Source organism: Anopheles ziemanni, chromosome 3, assembly GCF_943734765.1.
Source record: "Anopheles ziemanni chromosome 3, idAnoZiCoDA_A2_x.2, whole genome shotgun sequence".
Taxonomy (NCBI): domain Eukaryota; kingdom Metazoa; phylum Arthropoda; class Insecta; order Diptera; family Culicidae; genus Anopheles; species Anopheles ziemanni.
Genome location: NC_080706.1, coordinates 27,872,782 through 27,897,217, shown reverse-complemented (window position 1 = coordinate 27,897,217; position 24,436 = coordinate 27,872,782). Strand labels below are relative to the sequence as shown.

Here is a 24,436-nt window from a genome sequence, read left to right as displayed (position 1 = left end):
AGGCAATAAATAGTGTAGCTTAGCTCGAGTCTCCTTTCTTCTCATTTTGTCATTCATTGGTTTGTTTTTTGCGCGTGTGTATGTGTGTGTCTTTGCTTTTGGCATCAACAGTTTTTTCCCCCAAAACAAATCGGTACGACTTTCCTTACCTAACTCACCCTCCTTACCAGCTTCGCAATTTCACTCTCACCTCGATGCCATTTGATCAATTTGTGTGTGCGCCATAGTTTTCGTTTGTTTGCTTTTTTCGTGTTCGTGTTCGGTCTTGTAGCTCCTTACGAAAAAATTAAAATGAGATCACAGTGTTCTAGAGATATAAGGGAGAGGGAGGGAGAGGGAGGGGGGCTTAAGAGACCGGAGCAAGGGCTTTAAGCGGGTGTGTCCCGCATCCCGATTAATGGTTCGATGGATAATGCCATTGCGTCGTCGCGCGCTTTAGCGGACGAACCGTTAGGGCGTCTACTGTAAACACCAATGTAAAAATCGTCCCACGAAAATACAGCCAAGGACAGGGTTTGAGTGCCGACGCAGTGAGGTGGTAACATCGAGTACGCATGCACGGAGTGCTAGTGTGTGTGTTCCGGAAGGTGTGAAATTCAAGTTCAATTCGAGTGTTGTGCGCTGGTTGGAGAAAAGATGTAACCTTTGTGCCTGAGTGTGTGTAAGATGTAAATCGTTCGGTGCAGAATTGCGTAAAAATTGCGTTGCAGAACTCGAATCCTAACCAGCCATAGACGAGAGCCTCTGACTTGGGTGTCTATAGCCGACTCTGAACCGCCGATCCTGCTGATGTGCGGTTATATTGTAACGATAAACTTGATATCTCATAGTTATACTGTACGTGTTTGTCTCTGGGGCTTTAACGTTGTGTGAAGCGCGCATTCTGGGTAAAGGTGTGGGATTTTCTTCTCACTGGAGGTACCAGGTTTGAGCTGTTGTCGCGTTGTCCTCTCAGGATCTGTAGCTATCTGTCTACTTCATCAGCAGAACGATCACCAGAGGAGGTCGCTCGGTGGTGGTGCTGGTAACGGTGGCGTTCGATACTTGCGTTCCCTCGGTTGGTAGCCGCACCAAGCTAGAGGTCAGGTTGACGCTCGTGCTGCTGCTGACCACTGACCGCTGCACGTTGGAAGTTGAACCCGAGCGGCTGTTTTCACCCACGTCCAGGACCTCATCCTCTTCCTCGTCGTCGTCGTTGTCGTCGTCGTCGTCGGTGTCAGCCCCTGCGGCAACCTCGGCGGGGGCGTCGTCTTGGGCGGTGCTCTCTTCATTGATGTAGCCCATGAAGGGATCGTCGTGGACCAGCTCGATCTGCGGATCGTTCAGTCGCATAACGTCGATCGACGAAAGCTCGGTCTACAAGCTGCTAGCCGCCGGGTTCGAGGAGGACGACACGATCGGGATGCCGGTGAGGTCGTCGTGTCCCAGCAGGTGGTGGCCGTGCAGTCCCGGGTGGCCCGCATGGTGACCGTGCTGCTGCTGCTGCTGCTGGTGGTGTTGCTGATGATGATGCTGCTGCTGCTGCTGCTGCTGTTGCTGCTGCTGCTGATGATGTGCGTGGTGTGCGGAGGACGAGGTGCTGGTACTGTTGTTGCCACTTCCGCTGGCGTTCTTCTCCTTCTTGATACGCTGCTTGAGGTGCACCTTGGCGTGGCGCTTCTTCTCGTCCGAGCGGGCGAACTTCCGGCCGCAGATGTCGCACGAGAACGGCTTCTCGCCGGTGTGCGTGCGGATGTGCGTGGTGAGGTGGTCGGACCGGCTGAACGAGCGCATGCAGATCCGACACTGGAACGGCTTCTGGCCGGTGTGGATCCGGATGTGGCGCGTCAGCTCGTCCGAGCGCGAGAACCGCCGGTCGCAGTTCTCCACCGGGCACGCGTACGGCCGCTCGTGGACGGGCGTCTTGCTCGGCCGGTTCGGGTACTTGCGCGGCTTCACCGGGACCAGCTTCAGCGGCATCGTGCTCTGCTGGTAGACCTGCGACAGGATCTCGTGCCCCTTGCTCGTCGCCTGGTTGTACTCGGCCAGCTGGACGGCGTACTGCGCCTGCGTGAGTCCACCGAGCTGGCTCGAGTCGGAGGTGCACGGGTTCGGGGTGGAGTACGGTTCCTGCTTGGGGATGATCGGCCCAACCGAGACGGGCGTCGACGAGGGGCCGGGCAGCACGACGGAGCCATGCTGGGGGCTGCCGACGTACGGGTCGACCGGCGAGTCCAGCCACTGGTACTTCTGGCTCTGACCCATCGCACTCAGGGCACCCCCCGCACCCCGCCCATACCCGTGCATCTCCTGGCCACCCGAAGGGCCCTGCATGTCGAGCGAGCCGACGCAGCTGTTGTAGCTCGGTGGCTGCTGCTTCAGGATGATGCTCGCGCAGTCCATGTTCAGCCCGAGCAGTTCGCTCCCGTGGCCCCGCTCGTCCCCACCGTAGTGGCCGTGCCCTCCCGTGTGCTGGTGTTGGTGCTGCTGCTGCTGCTGCTGGCCCGGCGACGTGGCCGAGACACCGCCCTGCGCCGCGCTGGTCGCTTGCGGACCGAGCAGACCGAACATGGGCGCCTGGAAGAGGCTTTTGTCGGGACTCGGGAGACCCCAGCTAGCCGGACCGAGCCCGGCCGTGGGCGACATCTGACCCGAGGGCATCACACCGCTCGCCTGCAGCCCCATCCCGGGACTGCCGCTCGTCGTGAAGATGCCTCGGTAGGAGATCTTGTTCTCGATTGCGTCCGCCTGCGACTGGACACCGTCACCGTGCTGGAGATCGCCGCCACCCGTAACGTTGGCCAGCCCGGCCACCCGGATCTGTCCGTGGAGCGACTGCTGCTGTTGCTGTTGCTGATGTTGCTGTTGCTGCTGCTGCTGTTGATGTTGCTGCTGTTGCTGCTGCTGCTGTCGCTGCTGTTGCTGTGAGCCGGAGGATGGGTACATCGTGTTGGTGCTGCTGGTATTACTAGCCTCTTCCTCGTTGACGATCGATTGCGGTGTGCTGCGTTCCTGCTTGGTTGGGCTGCACAGGCTAACGCAAGGGCTGGACACGGTTTGCGGTTCCAGCGAGAGATCGTCCGATTCGATCGATCCTGTGATCGTGAGATGGAAAGAAGAAACAAGTAGGTTTTATTTTAGACTATTTCAAAAAGAAAACAATCAGATCGTCGAAGCTGATATCACTAGGCTTAAAAAAGAAGCTTCATTCTAGGCAAACAAATCGCTCACATCAGAACGGAAGTGGCGAGCATTCCTGACCAAATCCAACAAGCCACGACCTTTTGCCAATATCAAATCCCGTTAATTAAGACAAACTACCACCGATGAATCGAGTAACCCTTACCCTCCGAAATGTTGCAATCGATCGCATAACAGCAATAGTTAAAAAATCCTCACGTTCGAAACGACTTCAACTCCCATCCGCATTAAACTGTCGCTTCGAACCGAACGGTGACGTATGGAATTGGATCGCTTATGCTTGGGGGGGATCAACAACAACGATCAAGGTTCACAATCACAATCTTTCCCCCAACCCCCCAGTCACCACACGGACGATCGCATTTTTTCTCGTGTTTATCGGCGTGTTTATTTTTCTCTCGCCCGCGGACCACGCGCACGCTTCATCGTTTTCTCCTGCGGTTCTTATGCTGTTTCGATACCCTTTTTTTGTGGTATAATGGCTTGCATAAATTAACCATAAATTTTAATCGCACCCGCGATCGTTATTGGTATGATTTTCTCTCTCCTTCCCTCGAGTGAGTGAGGGAATTTTCCACTTCTCGCTCTAACCTTCCCGTGTGCTTTTATGCTTTGCGGGATGCCTTTGTTTTCGGGGGTTTTTCAGTTTTCCTATCGTTCCGATGCCAGCGGACAAGTTTATTGAAAGTTGTTCTCCTATATTTTTTTCGATCAGTCTGTTTGAAACATGTTTCTTATGGTCCATTTTTCGGAAATACTTTGCATGCTCTTTTCTGTCAAACTCTGGGCTTGCACCAGGTGTAAGATCAAGCAAGAAAGGATTGATACAAAATATTTTTCATTTGACTTTGCCGAAGCAAAACTAATTACAGCCCTGCGTTTGATGAAACGAAGGAAACAAAAAACCCTACGCGGTTGATCATCACGTGCCACAAATGATTACCGTGTCCCCCCATCATGATGTTTCTCTTCTCGTTCGGACCTGCTCCAGAGGAAGACGGTTGTTAACGAAGGTTTCATCAGACGAGATGGGATAATTTTATGGTCATATATACGTTTTCGGTAGCAAATTTCGCACATCACCAGCCGTGGCGCGGTTTTGGGAACCGGGCGGGTTTTTTGGGGGCAGGTAGGAAAAAAAACAAAACCCATTTGTGGCTTCGGAGCCGCCTTGTTGCCCGCTACTGTATTAACATAAATCAGATGGAATTGCTAATTAAAGCCGGAGGGTTCTAATTAGTTTCGATGCGGTTTCCCCCCATCAGCGCTCCATTCTTGATTTCAAGTTGGATCGTTTTAGTTTGATTTTATTTTTTCAAAACTTGCACCTTTTCTTCGCGCTCTTCTGAGATGCAGCATCATCAGCAGTGTTGATGTAGAACGAAAGAAATGTTGCTGAAGATTGCGATAAATCTGTTCTTCTTGGGAGCATACAAATTAAACCGTGTGTTTAATGTGCCTTAACAGTGCATAGAGGGCCTGGCAAACGGCAAGCTGATCCAGTTGTGAGATCCATCCATAACCATCCGGTTGATCCGCAGCGAGCCTCAATCCTCGCCTCACCTCGATCGACCGCAATCTGGCCCGGCCGTAATCACCGTCCATTGCACCACGGAGCCTCCGTTTTAATTTATGCTGATAGCGTAATTTATGTTTTCAATACTTGCACTCGGTCGATCGATCGATTGAAGAGGGCCTCGTTTTATGCGCCTGTTATGTGCCATGGGCCAGACCTCGGCAGCCGCGGGTGGTAGATATCCCGTCGATCGAGAGTCGTCGAAATGAGGCCGGGGCGAATGCAGTCGAAGGCTTTAAGCCAAGTGGGCCTCCAATAAGTCAACATTGTGATGATGATGATGTCGATTTAGTACACGCATGCACGCACACGCACCTCGACGCTCTCGGGGCCCGGCACACCCGAAACCCGACCGGAAACGGTGATTATCGTTTCGTGGGATACCCCGAAAAAAAAAGAACCTCGTTGGTGATCACCTTTGAACCCTTCGTGAGCCATCGGTTCGTATCTTGCATCTTGCCCTGTGCGCGTGCTGTTTCTCTTCACAAGTCCCCGGTGATCTGGGCCCTCTCGTTAGGAGCCGGGGAAGGTGTGATCGCTGCGCGCCACAAGCGGGAGAGACACACATTCCCGCGGACGACTGTTGGATAGCATTAGTGTCAAATCTGTGGCGTGCTTAGCTCCGCTGACATGCTCATCGCCCATCGGCCCTGTCAGAGGCGTTTGGTTTTGATGGGTTTGATCTGTGGGACCTTTTGGAGCAGAAATGGGCGATTAGAGGCTTAGCTCGTGTCGAGCGTACTTCAGCGCGCGGCCAGGGATGGTTAGAACGAGGGATACCTTCGGTGTCGTAAAATCTTATGGACGCCATTCTTTGATATATTTTTTTGTTCGATGATTTCCTCGTTAATTCTCAAAGCATGAAGAATGATAATTTTGTCCTATTTATATTTTTCTAATCATTTATTTTAAAGGGACAGTTGAACACGCGTTCTTTTTACATTTCTTTCAATTTTTACAAGCAAAAGAATTTTCCAATTTTCATATTGATCATTTCAAGCATTCACTAGAGAATGAATTATGGCAACATAGGCATCATCTGTGATCTTATTAATTCACGTTGACCGTTATTATGCGCCAGCGTTCCACAACCGATAGCAGGGCGATCCGACATAAATGCTGATTTATGCTGCCATCCTCAAATGTCGCATCAGTTCGCAGCAAAAAAAAAAGAAGAACGAAACGAACTCCATCCCCCAAGACAATCGGGAAAACTCCTTCACCAAGTCGTCCATGCCGGTGGCTGATGATTTGTTTCGTTTCCGGAGGATTATTATTTATCGAGCCCCTTGGAGATAGTTCACTGAGGTGGAACTCGCACCACAACGCCCAGACGCTCGTGATCGTCGGATTACGGGGACCTTGGCCAAGCCCTCGTAGTGACTCGGAAGCTCGAACGCAAGATCGGACTAAAACCGGTGAGCAGCGAGTAATTCAACGCTAGTCTCTAGAGACCGCGTCTGCCCTGAATACGGCAGGGCACGAACAGAATAAAGCAAGGAAAAAAACCATATTCTCTGAAAATCTCCTACAAACGACCGAATCCGATTGTGAACCCGTGAGCGCGCGCGGAATCGGCCACTACCGTTTTTTCGGTAGTTCCACCATTTATATGAACCGTCCGCTGATTAATCTTGGGCTGTTAATGAGCGGCTGGGCCGGGTTGATCGGCGGGACCACACAGAATGCGAGACGCGGCCTGGTGGCGATGGCGGTTGTGGTTAGATGGATGGATGGTGTTGCCAAAGCAAAGGAAAAAAGAGAACGGCTACAAAACCGGCCTTAGGTTCTTGGTATTCTAGAACCGTGCAGTTTAGGCCGGATAACGCTCTGGAGGTATTGACATTCGAGTTAGTATGAAATATGATTTATGGAACGGGCCCTAAGTTGTTTGGAAACCATATGGAAGAAGAATGGTACTCTTGTAAAATTTATAGTATATCTGAAATCTACAAAAATGGTGCAACTCTTGATCTTATTGCACTAAGTAGTCTTTTTATCGGTTTAATAAAGGATACGTTTGGTATTGGATAGGACAATTATTTTTAGGATCCAACATTAAATCATTTGTCAAAGTATGCAGACATTCGGCTAAATCTCCTAAGAGATATAACCCGCCTCATATCAGCCTTGGTATAAGAAATAGAACCACTCAGTGGAGTTGTCTTTGCGGGTACTTACCGGTAATCGGTGGTGGTTCGACGACCGTCGACGGTCCGAAGAACGACGGTATGTCCCCGGAGGTGGTGACGGGTGTGTTGAGATCGCCGGCTTGCGCGTCCGTCTGCGATTGCGAGTGGTCGTCGCCGGTGCCGGAGTCGCTGGAGTGATGGCCACCGGACACGGCGCTACTGTTGCTGCCGCCGGTGCTGAGCAGACTCAGATGGGGATGGTGCGGATGATGCTGATGGTGCGCGGAGTGGTGCGACGCCGTGACGCTGGTCGTGGCCGTCGTGTGCGTGGTGATGGCGGTGGAGTTGGCCACACTGGCCGCCCCGGAGGACGCCGCCGACGCCGACGCCGAAGACGACACGATCGCACTGTTCGGGGAGTTGTGTTGCTGCTGCTGCTGAGTGCTCGAATGATGCTGCTGATGCTGGGGATGGTGATGGTGGTGGTGTAGGTGGTGGGGCTGATGGTGGGACAGCGCGGACGCGGTGCTGACGGCCGTCTGGTGGTGGTACGGGTGGTACAGGTGGTGGTGGTGGTTGTTGTTCGGTGTCGCCGTGCTGTTGTTGTTCAGCCCGAGCGAGGTGGTGGTGGTGCCCGTCTTGAACAGGCCGCACGTATCGAAGCTCAGCACGTTGAAGTGTGCCGCGGCCGCCGACTCGGTCAGCAGGAATGTGTGATGCGATGGCGCAACCAACGTTTCTAGCCCTTCCATGATCATGGCAGCTGCTGGTGGTCCAGGGGCAACGCCACCTGTGGGAAAGGAGAAAGATGCCGGTCAGTAAAACTGGAAGAAACCCATGATCTCTACAATGCTGCATCAGCTGCTGCTGCTTCCCGCGGACTGCAGAAAACATATGATCTATTGCCTATGCTTCCCATTCCGACCCGCGTCCATAATCGCTAGGGGCCAATTGTTTCCGCAACTCGCAACCAAAATAGAACTCAAACATTTGCTCACTATTTCTCTCCACTTCACCACCGAGCGGAAGGTTTGCTCTCCTTTTGGGGCCGGGGAAAATTAATTAATTAAATGTCATTAAACAATTGACACCGTGACACTACGCGTAACTAATTCAGTCGTGGCCGCGCTGTCTGTCTCGTGGCCACAGCCGACGTTGCGTTTAGCCCCGCCGATGGTCGCCGTGGTCGTTCCGAATGATGAAGCACAGTCAACATTATGGCGTCCCGAAATGAATTCAAACCCATAAATGGGCGACCCCGTATTAGAGCAAATCGGTCCAGGGACGGGTGTGACTTAGAGGTGGTGGGGGGAGGTGGGGGGACCTCGATCCGATAAGGCAGAACATTTGTTTTCTTCATCTTAGGTACAACACTCCCCGCACAAACCCGACTTCAGACGCTTTTGGACAAACTCTCGACTCTGGCTACAAGAAGAGACCCCAATTGTTGTCTGTTGACGTAAAGTGCCCGTTCTGAGGCTGGCCCTCAGGGCCCAACAATTTGTTGTTTTCTCTTTTGCCCCACAGTCTCTTTTGGCGGAAGTCACATGAGGGAAGCAAATGATTCCAGTCCCGAAACCTCTGTCGACACTTGCAGTTTGCTGGATGGCTATAACTTCCAAATTACTTTTACAACTGTCGACAGTCTGGGATGAAGGTTCATACGCTCGCAAGCTATTCCACAGTAGAAAGGGGGAAGTGATCGTGAGATAACGTTCCGATCGTTCAGTGATCGATAATCCAGATGTTTGCACTCGGGAGCTGCGGTTGATCCAGTGACTTTGGGTTAGGCACTCAAGATATAGGAGAGATCGTTAGAGATCGCTAGAGATCGCTACCGCGCCGTGGATAAAAGTGCAACAGTCCCCCGTGTCTTCTGAGTCTCATCCAATGTGTCTAGTCTGTTTGCACATTGTGGTAAAACGCTTGAACTTCCTTGCGACCCTCGGGTGGGCTTCTTGGGAGCGTTTAAAATGTTCGCCCCGTTGCGCAGCCTGACAAAGACAAGAACACAGCGTTTGACCACCGCCGAGAACGGCCGGGTTTTGTGGTGTAACGAGAAGGGTAAAACAACCAAGAGCTAGTGGTGGTGGTGGTTGTGGTGGTGGTGGTGGTGGTGGTGTTGGTGATCAACAATAAAATTTATAGAAGATAAAGAAAATGTTTATATAATAAAAATAAAATATCGAAAGCAGCAGGCAGGATGGGCAGGGCCCCGAAGTGGTTGTAGCGAAAGGTGAGAACCGTGCAAGCCGGTTTATGAGTGGAGAAGGTCTTTGGTGTATTTTTTTTTAGGGACGGCCGAGCGCGCGAAGAAGCCCAAGAATACAACCGCCGGCTCATCAAGCCATCTTGAGGTGGCGGGATGAAGCGGAGCACGGATAAATGAAACGCCGAAGCGGGATGCGAAGAAGGAAACAACTCTGCTCGGAAAGGAGGAAAAAGGAAAGGCCACGGACTATGACTATGAAACAAGAACAACGCGCGCGCTCGCGCCATAGAAGTGTCAAAATAAACGTATTAAATTTATAGATTTTATTCAGCCCATGGGCCGGGGACGGGTCCGCTTCGGGGACACCGTCGACGAAGGCGGGAGGGATGGATGCCGGAGGTTCCAGATTCCCGGGCGGCCCGGAGTGCGATGTGGTTCCTCGAGCTTTTTTTTTATTATTATTATTATCGGTCACTCACTTTCCCGGTGTTCGGAGGCTGTGAGGGCTTCGGTGTGCCTCTTGTCGTAGTTTGTCCCCGGGTCTTTTCCCCTTCCGACATTCCTGTTATTGCCGTTCTCCTAGCCGCTCCTCGTTCTGCCAGTTCTTCCAGGTGAAGATTAAAGAAAACTAGGAAAACAAAGCGGGACCGGAGAAGTGAGGGCCGACGGGTGATACGGCTCGGCATCGTGCAAATGAAATCATCAACATGTCGCCGGGGTGCGTATGGGTATGAGAGATTTCCTGTGGCCGCGCGCGCAGGGTTGCGTGCAGCCTCTTTTTCTGTTATTGTTTAATAATAGGTGACAGACCGATCTCGGACGGGCTTGGAGTAGTGCGAGATCCTCCCCATCGCCAGGTCGAGAAGGGCCTTTCCTTTGGGACAGGGAAGTATGCCGCTGGCTTGGCTGTTGTCTGGGACGAAGTTCTTAACCCGGAATCGGAATCACCACGCGGACCGCGGGGTTATGGATGAGATTTTCGACCCGAGATTAAGATAAGATTTAAGTGAAACAGATTGACTCTCGCTCATTTTTCTCTCGTCGTTCGCTTCTCCGCTTGAGACGGACACAAACTTGCTGCTTAGCCGCAGGTTACAATCGATATTCACACATCGTGGGCCAACCTCCAGCCCGTGGTTGCGATCGATCGTTAGGGTTGGGCAAGGGTTGGGTGGGAAAAAAGATTAGCTTATCTGATCATCCGAACGCGATGGGGATCTTCCCTCTTATCCCCATGTTTTTTTGTTTTCGTTCACACTCCGGAGCCCATTGTACAAGTCGTCAGAAGGATGACTTTCTCAACCGTGTCCGCATTGCAGCATGAGAAGGGGGAGGAAAAACCGTCACTGTCAGGCTTGTGACTGCACATTGTCTGGTTTCGTGATGTTGGACGAATGTTGTTTTGGATTCTGCTGAATCAATTAGGTCTCAACTGCGAGGCGATGTTTTTGTTATTGGACACAAATGCGATAAAAAGGGAACCAGGAGCGCGACATGCTTTGAAATCATCTGCTGCCACTCCATTGTATCTCGCATCAAAATGAGGCTGTAGTAGAACTCCTCTCAGGGCAGTATTGCGTGCTTTCCCGAAATTGCTTTCAAAATGAATGCCTTCAGCGGTTCCAAAAGTTGTCCTTTATCCATTACGGAGGCTTGGTGCTTAATGGTCCGGTCGTGTGGAAAGTTATGGTCATTTAAAAATATGTCAACTTTCAGCATCCACCCGACCGGTGGCAGACAACGATGGTTCTAGAGTGTAAAAGTTAATTCCCTCGACAGTAGACTAGACTTTTCCATCACAAGGCTAGAATGGAAAGTAGGATGAAAAATAGAGCAAAAAGGAAGCAAGCTGATGGAAAAACACCGCAATGAATGGGTAGTCCAGCAGGGTGCCGGAATTGTCCGTAATGTCACCGGGCAGCGGTGATCATGCGCATTGGCACGAGTGGAAATGCCCTACGTTCGTGGGGCAAGGATATAAAATCAAGGAGTGCTTGGGACACTGGGAAAGGTGGAAGCGAGAACCGATTCGTGGAAAAGCCCCGAGTCACACTTGAAAGGAATGGTAATGATCGCTTACAATGTTGCGCTTACGGTGTCGAACGGAAGAAAATCGGTAGCCAACCGACTAGGGACGCCGCCCCCAAGTCCCCGCGTCAGGGGGGTGTTGGAAAATCGTCGGAAAACCTGTTGATTCCTAGGGAAGGCAGGGGGCAAAACCCTCGGATTAGATGATGCAAAAGAGCAGGATGGGAAAAGTAAACCACCTTTGACCGGAAGCCGAGCTCGGATATGACGGTGACGTTGGACGGTGGGAGGTAAGAAAACGGCCAGATGAAACGAAGAAGAAAATCACACACAAACACAAACAGGTCATACCGCCGCCCAATACCGGTAGCGACTATCAATTCTTTCCATTCTCCTTAGCCGGTGATTATTTTAACGGAGGAAAATTGTAAGCTCAAACACACTGCCCGGGCGGAACGACGAGCTGCCCACCCGCCCCCCCCTCCCCCCCTCGCTTTCCCATTCATCCCCGCTCCGGACGCTGCCAGCGACCTCCATAAATGTCGGCAAACGTTTCTATCAAGTGCGTTTGTTGTTATCCGCTCTCGAAGCACTTTCCCAGCAGAAGTAAGAGAAAAAAAAACTCTACGAAAACACACACACACACAATCCTTCGAAGATGATGGCTTTCCGGCGTATCGTTAGTGTTTGTTAATTATCATTAACACATTCGGTCGAGCGGTTGCCTCGCTGCGCATGAATGATTATCGGGTTGAGAGAGGCAAACAGAGGGAACGGTGATGTGACAGAAGCTCTTCGAGTTTCCACTCCACTCGGCAGCTGGTGCAGCCTCCCGGAAAAAAGTTCAACCGAATCGGACAGAAGGGATGGACGAAGGCCTGGCTGGCGAAATGCGGTGGGCGTGAGAAAAGACGTCGGTTTAAGCATCTCGACAGCGGAGGCAGCCCGAAGTGGAGTGAAGGAAAGGACAGTGCCACCCATAAAGTGATTATATTGTGGCAGATTTGCAAATATAAAGCAACCTGTTGGTTGGTGTTGGTACATTACAAGAAGTATTTATCATCATGCAATATTTATGAATGAAATACCAAGTTTGATTAACTAGCTTCCTTCTCGTGTAAGCGATTTGCATTTCATCAACTCTGTAGACACGAAAATTAACATACCCAAAGTGTTTATAAAAATCAATTTCGGTAAATTTATTTTATCTACTCTTCATCAACGGTCAACTAACGTGAAGATCGGATCGTGGAAAAGCTAGCGAGCACGAACGATCATCTGCACATTACAAAGAAGGGAAGAAAGCGGAATGATCGGTCACTCGTTAACACGCAGATAAATGTGGTTAATCAGTTAACAGCTCGCTTGGGACACATTAAACCACAGTCGATCGCCAAAATCTAAATCTAAACCACACAAAACCCCCAGCCGGCGATATCTAAACTCCCTGTGAGGGTGTTTTTGCTTTGTAATCTCTTCTTCCCTCCCATCCCTCGTGATCATCTAATATCCACAAAAACGAACGAAAAAATAATAAAACCATTCACGATCCAAACAGTTAACGGACGATAGGTGGCCTACACGCGATTATCACAAATCTCGCGTGTCTCGTGCGTTTTTTCGATCGTCGACCGTCGATGATTCATCGACAGAAGACGCCCAGAGCTCGTGGTGTGTTGAAAATGTTTGGCTACAACGGCGCGTGTTTCGGCATAAACACACACACACACACACGCACATGAAGGGCAAGGAAAAAAGGTGCCGCGATGGAAAGGGTTTTTGTTGGTGAGTTATTTGGCGTGGATTGGGTTTTTGCTTTCCGCCTTTTTTATTGCGGCTCCCTGCGGGATGTTTTTTGATGTGCCACCCTGGGCGATGTCGAGTTTTCCACACGAAAATTAAGAGAGAAAGAGCAATAAAAAGAGTGTGTGAGAGAGAGAGAGGGAATCGTCCCGTTGGAAAAGCGCGGTGGTTGGACAACGGGTCGCCAGTGGATCGTTCTATTCTCGGTTCGGAACGATCACGGTCATCGTTGGCGCAAGAAGACACACATCTCCACAAATGAAACCTTCGATGTCACCTCCAATTTCTCCATCCTCCTGTCCGCTTCACACTCATTGCTCTGGAGCTATATTTCTTTTGATTTATTTTCCATCCCGCAGTAGACGTGGAATGTGCTTCATTTATTTTGCTTTTTCCCCACCACAACAGCATCACTCCAAATGACTCTCTCTCTCTGCAACGATAGACGACGTATAAAACATTGTCGTGCGTAAAACATGCGCTTAATGAGCTGCCAAATGGCGACTAACCGGGCTGCACCGCGCATTCCACCAGAGGCGTGTATAGGCCGGTGCGTTGTTCTGCGCCGCCGGGAAAACGGGAGCAGGTTGCATTTTCCACGGGTGCACATATTTTTAGCTCGGTACGTTGCATTCCGCCCGTTTGGGAGGAAATGTTGTGTTGTGTTTATCTTTCTTCCATCATCTTCCACCGACCGCTTGTGTTGTGAGGGTGAGGGTTTGGGAAGAGATTATTTATTCAAGAAAGTTCATTTCGTTCACGTTCAATAAATGAAGTTCAAGAGCAGCAGCAACATTGAACGCTTTGCCAAACAACAAACAAATAAACATAATAGAAAAAAAGACCCGACAACTTGCAACTCCCATAAACAATGCTTACGCAGGCAACGTCCCATTCCGGCGGGCCGCAATCAAACACCATTATCGCAACCTGCACGACACTTTTCCGGAGTGGGCTCATGACGTCAAACGGCACGACGCTCCCGCCGGCCGCATGTGGAAAATGGGATCGGTGAAAATCGCGGGGCAATCGAATTTTATGAATGAACACTACTTGCGTCCACCCAGGCGCGCTGGCGCGGTTCCAAACGAAGGCGGGAAAAGCGTGCGGAAAGGTAAAGAGTTTCGGGTTCAACCCGGGGGAAAACGTACAAGGGGGGGATCTATGCGAGCGTCTACATAGAGCAATGGCTGAAACAGTGCTTGCAAAGCTTGGTGGCTTGTTTGTTGGTGGCCTTCTACGAATTTGTCCCTAATGCCATTACTTCATCTGGAGTAAGTTCCTCTTGAGACAATATTTGCTTCTGGGTATAAATTTTCGGCAAATTTTACCATGAATTAATTTCTCTTGGTTGTTTTTGGAAAAAAACGGCGAACGAGCGCCGTCATTGAAGACCGTAGCAACGTCCCTTTTCCCTGGATGCTGGAATAGAAAATTACAGCCGTTTTTCCAACCGGGCGCTCCCCAGCTCCGGCTCCAGCCACATCCGCGCGGTATTCGACAAACGGCCTGTATCGGAGTGTGCGTGCGAAAAATCGCGTGAATGCGCAGAACGACCGACCTTGAAGTTATGTCACGCTCGGCACTTCTCGCCCCGAACAATCCTTCGTACCCCCGAATCAACCTGCTCGCTCGCTAGCTTCCCTGGCGTCGCGCAATTTTCCGTGCTGGAAAAATGACTCCCACTCGGCACCCGTTCCAACCCCCCCCCGCCACCCCCACGGGGTATTGTTCGCGGTTCGCCGATTCGGCCTCCGGCGAGAATTTTCATTCATACGCCCAGCTCCATTCATCCTTCTCGAACATGCCGAGGGGTTCTTCTGTTGTTTCGTTCCGTGCGGGGTTGGCATGGCGTATAAGCTGCGGTTTGCGGTTGCTATGGGCAACTTAAACGGTAGTTGGTTGGTTGCTTGTTTAACTTTCTACACCATCCTGCCGAGAGCAGCCTTTTAACTGCAGCAACACCCCACACCAGTGCCAACGGCTCGGAAAATCATTCTAGCGAAATGGGTGTGGTGGAATGTTTGCCAGTGTAAGCAAATAATCGATCGTTTGTTTGGGAAAAGCGGACCTGTTTCGGCGGAAGGATGGTGCCCCGTCTTTACGCGAAACAAGGTGCCTGCAAACCACTTCAATTCACATTAATTCGTTTAATTATGTGTCTTTAAGGAGGAGTGCCCTACGTCTTAATTTGAGAGAATTTTAAGTATATTTTCAAGCAAATATTTGAATAACAATTCATCGGAACACTACCAGGGAAAGAAACATTTTTCCAAAAGTAACCTTTCTATGAATATAAGTTTCCATTGGAATCCCTACCTGGAGACGGATCCGAAACGAGAAGAAAATTTGAAACGGTTATACGTTTCAGTCTTGCAGCAAAAGCTGCTGCTCGAAGGAATCGGTTTTGATTCCTCTTTTTTTCACTCCCTTCGATTCGCAACCACTAATCACGGTGGTTGTATTCTATCTTCGAGCCGAAAGTTCAACGTTCACTGTTTAGGACAATTTAGAGCACTTGTTGCGTAATTTTTCGTAGGCCTTCACAGGACACATGACACTTCAGTTTAAACGGTACGATTTTTAACGTGCTTCCCGTTTCGTTCATCGATTTCACCGGTTAATTTCTACACACTGGGAATTATTCTGCTTAAATCTGCTAAGGACGTAACCAAAGCTGCTTGCTTGCTTTGCTATATGTTTCAACTGTGCGGTTCCTTTTTGCTCTACTTTTAATTTCTCTTATCTCGACAGGTACTTCTTATGTTCTCACTCGTTCTGTTCGACTAACTATAAGCACTGGTTGAATTTCACTCAAATATCTTTCCCGGCGTTTGATGGGCTTTACTTTCAACGATTTATTTGTACTTCACTTTTCCTTCTCACAGTAGGCGGTTGTTTGTTTTGTATGTTTTCGAAAAATATGTTTATGTGACGATCAACTTCACTTTCGGTGCCTGTTTGCAATTTGTTCTCTTTCGTTTATTTGTTTTTTGGTGCATCAATATTTTAAACTCCAACAATCGATTCACTCCAATGCAATGCACACCGCTACACACGTTGGTTGACCGACGGAACTTTTCACACTGAATCTTGCTGGCTGGTTTGGCTTGGCACAGGTTTTTGATTTGCACGTACACTTGATTTCTCGATTTCACCAACCACTAGCACTGGAGCACTGGATCGTGGGGGAACTTTTTTCCGAGAGGTGCCTTTCCGTGACCACAACTGGCCATCGTTTGGCGCAGACTAATGGATTGCGACTGCCCTGCGAAAGGGGGCCGGTCGTCGGTTCGATTTTCCGCGTCGCGTTTTCCGCGGTGGCTGTTGTCACAATGGCGCTCGTGTTGGTGGTGGATGCCGTAGAACCTGGTGGGCGATTGCACACAAAAAACACGGAGGGCGAAGTCGTACGCTTCTCGAGCGGGGGGCTGTACCGAGCAAGCAAACCGCGGGGCCACCGAAAAGTGTCACTCGTGCTCTCGGTGTGTGCTAGCGCGCGGAACGTTCGAATACTACTGAAGCGCGCTCCACCGTCGCGGCTCAGTTTTATGAATGAACTGCATCACGCACCGTGCGTCGAGGGCGCGAACGTGTGTGCGTGCGACGTCAGCCAGCCAATCGAGGGCGAGCTTTCGAGACTGGCGCTACTGCGCCGGTCCGCATTGGTCGGTTCAGTATGAATGAACTTGCTGTGTGTGTGCGTTTTGGGGGGGCTTCGGTCCGCGGGGGGGAGCACGGTCGTGTGCCGATGTGTGCGTGAGCGGGGGGTGGGGTCTGGAAGGGTGGCTCGCGATACGTCGCGAACGAACCGTGTTCCGATACACACACAACAGGGAGGGTGGACCCTTTTCGGTGGAGCAAAGGGAGGTACCGTCGGGAGGCGTTGTAGAGTTTGGAGACTTTTTCTCTTACGGGGGGTGTGTGTGTGTGTGTGTGTGTGCTGTTTGGTACCGATTTTCCAAACACAAACTCCCACACATCGCGCGGGAGTTGTGTGTTGCGTTTTCAACTCCCCCGTCCCTCCCCCCCGTTCCCCGTGGCAGTCCCTTCGACCACCCCTTTACAGCTCCTCGCAGCCTCCACAAGTTGTGCGCTTCCTTTTTTCCTGCCTCCATCGCGCTCACTCGCACACATCCCATATACCCCACACGCTTCAGGTCATCATCGTCAACGCGATGCAATGACACCGGGCACGCGTCCTTTTTGTTTGCTGTGTTGTGTTTTGTTTATTGTTTTCCTCTTTCCTCTGCCTCTTTCCGTTCCCGCTTCCTTTCACTCATCTCTTCCTTGTTTGATTCATTTTGCATCATTTTTCGCGACGCAAGCTGGGGGGAGGGGAGGTTTTCGCCTGATGCCGCCTGTTGCTTTGGGCGATGTTTCGCGATTGTTGCCGCTGAAGCTTAATGCCAAATTTTCATTGTACTTTTGGGCGAGGGTCTTGTAAGGAAAATGTGTTCCGGCTCTGTACAACCAGATTTATGTTTCCGCTTACCTTTGGGTAGAGGTGGCATAACATTCTTTACCGGTTGGATGCAGATATTTTCGTCTATTTAATTCAACTCACTTTGTTTATCATCCTCTTTGCATATAGCTTGCCTTTCAGAAATAATGAATTTGCCAAACATGTTCATTCGTAACACTTAGAAGATATTCGTTTAAATTTTCCTAAAATGCAATTATTCTCAAATTGCTTTCACCAATGAACGTACAAGTACAATGTATTCCAAGAAATTTCCTCTCAACAAAGAAACTCTTGAATGGTTGCTTGTTGGTAAACGTTTTGAAACATGAAGAAAACGGCATGGAAAATAAAAGAAAAACTTGTTGAAAATGAAAACCATATCAACATGGACCGGGGCTTGTTCCTTCGGTAGAACACGGGCCGAGGACGACGAAGCCGACGACGTGCGGCCTGGCGGACACGAAGGAACACGCGTCGAAGAAAGCGATCAAAAGAAATCTTCCGCCGGCCATGTAGCGGCGGTTTGGCGATCAAAAGCCATCATTCCACCCCGTGCCTTGTGTTCCTTGTGACATAATCGAAGCAAAAGGGCTCGGGTGCTCATCGCCGGCGGAGGCGACCGGGTTTCGGAGACGGAATGTGCGACTATCGGAGATCTACTGATGAAGAAAGATAATTCAAAAATGGGCCCGGTTTCCATGGCACCCGATGTGCCATAACTCATGAAGGTAGGAAATTACAATTGAAATCGTTTTTGGTCATTAAGGTTTAGGTCGTACTTAGATGAAGGCAAAGGTAGCAATTTAAAAGTTTCGTATTATAGAAATAGGAAAACAAATGCAAATGAAACTAGTCTTTCGGTACGAGATAGTATTTTTTCCCCCCCGTTGCATCGATTGAGAGTGAAAGTAGGTTCGGCACGAGCCAAATCGTCCAGTTACAGTTCTCCAAGCAAGCTTCGGCCAGCAGATCGGCATCGCCATAAACTGAGCTTGTCGATCTTCTCCAATATTTATGTTTATATCTTTTGCTCTCGCGAAGACGCTTCCTCCGGTGCGGTCTTCGGTGAAGAAGTTTCCCGCCGGGCCGACCGAAGTCCGTTCGATCGAAGAAAAGTGTCACATGTGTCACGGGGGAGCGAGCGAGACTAAGCGGCACGCTTAACCGACTGCGGGTGTGCGAATGCGACGGAACGCGGTTCGTACGATCTGCGTGGCTTAATCAGCGTCCGCGTCTCGCGCTAACGGAACGCTCCCCCGGAACGGGCCGGCACCCAGGGCGGCCCAGATGGTACCAAAAAGTGGCAAATTGCGTCCTTCCCGCGGGCTACCGTTCGCGCCGACCCGGTCAGGTGAAGCGTCCGGCACGAAACAATCGATCCGGCGCCGGTCGGTGGCGATCGAACCACCCGGTCGGGGTTAAAAGGGCATCGGAAAAAAATGGCATCGAGCCTTCCGCGTTGCACCGGATGCTGGTGTTCGGTGCTGGTGCCGAGCGACGCGTGCGAGCGAGCGAGATGCAACGACGAGAAAACGGGCGAGTACGATCGACGGAGGGGGTGCGATGGCGGGGCGACGATCGAGTGAGGATTTATGCCACGGTGTGGAGAAAAATGGTCCGCCGTTATGTAGATTGGCTTTCGGGCCAAGCGTCGTTTCCAACGAGCCCTGGCCGGCACACTCGTCGCCCTTTCCCGTCGCTTCCGGCTTGCCGCTCGAAATGCAACTCGGTTGCTTACTTTTTTATCATCGGCAACGCAACGGTACGGAAAATGCTCACGCAATGGAAGAACCCCTTGGCGGAGAGGATAAGCTTAGGGGCCGTGCGTGCCACATACGAGCGTGCCCGGTGGAAACATATGGTCGGTTCTTTGGCCGAGGAGGCTTTTTAGAATGGCAAATTTGAAGGGATTAGATGCAAACGATTGAGGCCACAGTGGTCCGTACTGACACATCGCCGCAAGGTGATTGGCATTAGGGTAGCATTTAAAGTCCAGGAAAAGGCAAGATGTTGGTTAGGTGATAACTGTTCTTAAACCACGTCGAGACAATATGGAACATGCATTACGATAAGATTTGAACTTAACGCTAGCTCAAACGTAAACCAAACACGGTTTAAGACCCGAGAAAAAGAATTTAATTCGGCTACATTAACGAAAAAATATAACGAAATGTAACATTAGGAAAACCTAAAATTCTTTAAAAAACAATCAATTAAATATGAATAATAAATACAATAGAACGTCGATTAATCGGGGTGTTCAGGACTGGGTGATCCCCGGATAATCGATTTCCAGAACGAGTTTATAGGACAAGAGTTAAGTTGAGAAGAAGTAAGAACTAACAAAACCATGTTTTTTACCTACATTAGTAAATGGTTAATTGCATTTTTTTTAAAAAGAGATTTGGACTAAAACTTTGGAAATAACAATTTTTACCAATCTGGTAAATGTAATAATATTTAACACGGCTTTGCTGTTGTCCACTGTAGGTATAGCTTAAAAAAAGCATCAAAATATAAATCAAATATCGCATTAGATTGAAACAGTTGCATTTGCTCCAAAAACTGATAACCCAAGGAGTCAAAAGATCCTCTGCCTTGGTATTTCGTTTCCACAAGTTCATGCATGATTTAAAAATGAAATTATTCTTTTCAAATATTTTCCTTTTACATTTTATTGTAGCCCGAACTATCCAAACAATAAAAATAGCATTCAGAAGATCACTTTTATGATACAGTAAGGTAAGAAAAGTAAATTATCATCTAATTGAACGTTTAGGCCCCATATGCTGGCGTTGCACCGGCTGGGAGGAAACTATTCCCCTAGAACCTAACGATATTTATCGATGATTTTTATCCACCCGTACATATCTCGCAAACGCCCTCCGCCCAGCATTGTTGTTCCGACGGCGTCCTTACCCGAACCGTCCAGGGCCTGGAGCATAGGCCGCTCCTTGCGTGCCGTTTCAGCATGATGTATAAATTGCACCGCAGATAGTGAAAGATTGTACGAACGGCAGACGACGACGCGGTGCAGCCACGTGCAGCGGCCTTGTGCGCCCGGGCGAACCGATCGAACCGATCGTCCGGGTCCGGGCGATCGAGAAAACGGAACGAGCGAACCGTATGGGCTCGTGGGTAAGATATGGCACTGCGAGCCGATATTTATTGGGGATAGTAATATCATTACCGTAATTGTTGGTGCTTTAAAATATTTGAGCGATAATAGATTTAACGATTTTCGGTCCGGTTCGATCACGGCGGCATTCGGAGAGGGGTAGGGTGGGGACACGTTCGGGTGGAGCCGAACCGGGTCCTGTTCGATCGTTGAGCGTCGTTTTTCCGCTTCCTTTATTCCTCTTCCCTCGGTGCTCGTCCACCGGGCGTGTCCACAGGGCGCATCGGACGGACAGGATTATGAGGTGATAAAATTGGTTGTTTGTTTTCTTATTTTCTCCAATACGGTCGCCCCCGCTCCGTTCCGCCCGTGGATATTAATCGCGTTCCCACCCTTCGCCCCATCGGGGGACAGTCCCCCAGCATGGCGATCCTCGATTGATAAATCTTTTAACACATTTGCGTACGGTGGTGGTGGTGGAGTCCTGGTCCGGTTTCAGCATTGCATCGGGCCACAGATGCTGTTTTGGGGCGGCCGAGTTTTGGAACAAGTTATTCGCCCGGCCCGGGCGTGAGGAAAAGCGACAAGAAGCATGTTCACGGCATTTCTCCACCCCGTCCGTTCCACGCCCGCTGGCTTGGACAGGGGGAGGAGGAGGAGGGGGGGGGGGATGATAGCCAAAATGGCCAAAAATTGTCAAAGGCCGCATGCGGCGCCGTCAGGCACCGGCGTGTGGATGAATAATTTGGTGTTTTGAGATATCGTGCGTCCGGCGAGATTGGCAACGCATTTGTCTCTCCAACAAAAACCAACCCCATCAAGCCTCTCGTATCGGTCACTGTATGGGAGGGAGGGAGAGATGGAGTGACTTTCCACAGCCTGTTGTAAATAAATATGTTTATTTTTGACACTCCACATTCATTATGCTGCGAGCGGGACGACGAGGTTCTCGACCGATCGATACATTTCCGAATCGGCCATTTGGCATGAGGTTAAAAAATCGATGTTTCGACAGACACGCGCGCACCCGTGTGGCGCCGACGGGGGCCCCGTTGATGTTATCATAGTTTTAAGCGATTTCTCAAGATTATCAGCTTCTTTCTCGCTCGCCGTGCGGTGATCGGAGCGATGGATATTATTTAGCTGTCAAGTGGCCGCTTCGATCGATGAGTGTCGTGTAGCGGTTTCAGGGAGATAAGTAAAAGATTTCTTAGGCCCAAGTGGATGAAGAAAGGTGCTCCAGAATGAAGAACAAATAAGGAGTGTAAAGTAGCAGGTGGGTTTGGTTTTATGTTGAGCGATCATTACGCATGGTATTAGATAAAGTATTCACTCATGGTGTTTCACTCTTAGTATTTTTTAATGGTTTCAAACACAGTTTAAGATTTTTAACAAGCACATGTTAACGTTTGAAATGTGTTTTCGAAAAGTTGTATTTTTTTTTTTGGAAGATGTTTAAGTGTCTTTTTTATCTATTGGAAAAATCGAATACATACGCATGAACCGAAAGAGTAGCCAATTCAATTGGTCTAAAATCTCTATCACCTCCTTAAAATCGCGTCACATACCAATTAACTGAAGACGAAAACGAATGATCAAAACAGTACAACGAACGAAAGAAATAGAACTAGATTAATTATGGCGGATCGCATTTCGTCCAACGAAGCTAGTGTCGCCGCAAAGTACACATTACGCACCGACGTCTTTCTAACGATGCTATGAGCGTGGCAGTACATTACTCCACCGAACAAACACCACCTTGCCCTATTGTCACTCCTGGCATGCTGCGGCAAGTGTAAGATTATGGAAGCACCGCATGGAATCGGTACTGGTGTGCCGGAATGGTTTAAAAATAGCTCGCCCGGCGTAGGCCGTACACACTCGTGTTTCGCTAAAAATATCCTGCCTGGGTACGGTGGTGTTTGTTGTCGTTGTTTTTCGGTCCAATTTAATCACCATCACCGACAGCACACCCCCGCCACTACCAGGCTTTCTGCCCCGTGCTCCCAAAAACTCCAGCAGCTCGGGTTTGGGATTGTGCACAGTTGGTCATTGTGCGCCTGCTAGGCGAAAATGTGTGCTGGCAACGACGCACTCTAGGCGGAACCGGCGGAGTCGTCGGGAGTTCCAAAATTAACAGAGCACTGACCCACCAGAGCACCAGTTTCCGCCAGGCAGGCAGGCAGGCAGGCAGTCAGGGCGGCGTTTGCAGCTATGTCGCTGGAAGGAGGGAAAGCAAAACAGTGCGAGCAATTTTCCACAATTAGCCACTTCCTACTTAGCGGCGTCACACACTATGACGCGTGTGCGAAAAGAAAGCGTGCTGCCTCCGATGTCGGGCGTGTGCCGAAACTGAGCCTGGTCGAAGAAACAAATGAACTCTAAGTAAACAAGTGGGTACAAGAAGAAAAAACGGGAACGTTACGCTTCAACAGATCATCTCTCAACGAGCTCACTCTCACTCGAACCGGGCCTAACCCCGGGTTCCACGATCCTTTGACGTGTACGCATCCGTGTTTTGTGGTCGTTACTGATAGTCTCTGTTTTTTCACTGAAATATATATTTTTACCAGCGCATCACAGGGGTTTTGTTTACGTACGGGGTTGAGGGTCGAACGGGAAGCTGGGGGTCGGCAAAGGTGGGGCCAAAAGAACAATGACGCCCGGTGGCCGTTTACGGTATCGGTAAAAATAACCCTTCGCGTTACTTACGGTACCCCTTTCGCACCTCCTTCGGTGTCCTTTAATGTGCATTAGTCACGCCATCGAATCAACCCGGCATGGAATCAACAATTGGAGAGAAAACAAGGCGTACACAACAAGCGTGTGACGTGTGTGTACTGGTACATGCAAAAAATAAAGGCAAAACTCTCCGGGATCCTGATGTGACGTACGAAGATCATGGTATTTGGCGGAAGCTAAGTTAGTGCGGGAGGAAAATATAAATACGGTGATTCGGTTTCGGTTTCGCCTTTTTTACATATGTTTTTATTTCCGTGCCGCAGATGACGCCTATTTCTAACGAGCCGTACCAATTTTGGGCAAAAGTTCGACAAAAGCGATTATGTTATTGTTTGCTTAGCAGGAATCGGAAGGACTTCGCAGCATAATTGAAAAGGTCTCTTCCGGGTGCGGGCGTTCGCCCTGTTGGTGGTGCTATTTTTAACCGAAATTTATCAATTGAATTTCCTTTGGTTGGGAAAAACGTGAAAAGCACGTTTTGCAGCCCGTTATAAAAATAGTTATGGTCTCATGTTTATGTAAGGGGAGACAGAATATTGCTTCATAATGGCTATGCATTTATTGTTATGTTTTCATCATGCACTTTTGATGAAAAGTTTATCTTTCTCTTTCAAGTAGTTTTCCAGATGATAAATATTAACACAAAAATATTCTCAAGCTCTTTTAAAATTGACTTCGATTTAACATTGCTTGAATAAATGACATTGAAAACGGAATACTTTTTCTGGAATTGTCCATGGAAAGCATGTTTCATTTTGAGCCTTAAAAGCCTGTCCAAGGCAAGAATGCGAGACACCGGCTAAAAATCCTCCGAAAGCGTTGTCAAGTGCTCAAATCAAGCAGCGAAGAAGACACAGTGTCTTCCACAGCTAGCCCAAGGCGGCTGCTTCCAGAAGGAATCCACTCTAATCTACTTCGGTCGCCTTTCGTTTTGCCCCCTTTTATCTCCCACCACGGCAGCCCCGGTGCCGTTCGGGGAATTAATCTAAATTGATCAGCTGTTGTTTCAATCTTGGGGCCGAAAGGAAAACACACAACAAACTGTTGCATCGCCCCACCGCGTCGGGGGTGCAGTGAAGTGACCGTGCGTGAAATATCGTGCGTGTCGGTATGTTGTCACTGCGTGGTGCACTTTCATCCTCCCGCATCCCGCTGCATTCCTGCCGGAGGTGCGAGCGGG

The 24,436-nt window shown here is 49.7% G+C and overlaps 1 protein-coding gene across 1 annotated transcript in view; it reads right to left on the bottom strand.

The window, feature by feature from the left end:
• Positions 1–1,356: 1,356 nt before the first annotated feature.
• The window catches only part of LOC131286406 (protein grainyhead), a 68,804-nt gene continuing 45,724 nt past the window's right edge, over positions 1,357–24,436 (bottom strand). The window contains exons 3-5 of the mRNA XM_058315353.1: positions 6,938–7,678; positions 2,794–3,074; positions 1,357–2,706 (exon numbers count right to left, since the gene is read on the bottom strand). Coding sequence (XP_058171336.1) covers positions 1,357–2,706; positions 2,794–3,074; positions 6,938–7,646 — 2,340 coding nt within the window. The 5' untranslated portion in view covers positions 7,647–7,678. The remainder of the gene's footprint in view (positions 2,707–2,793; positions 3,075–6,937; positions 7,679–24,436) is intronic.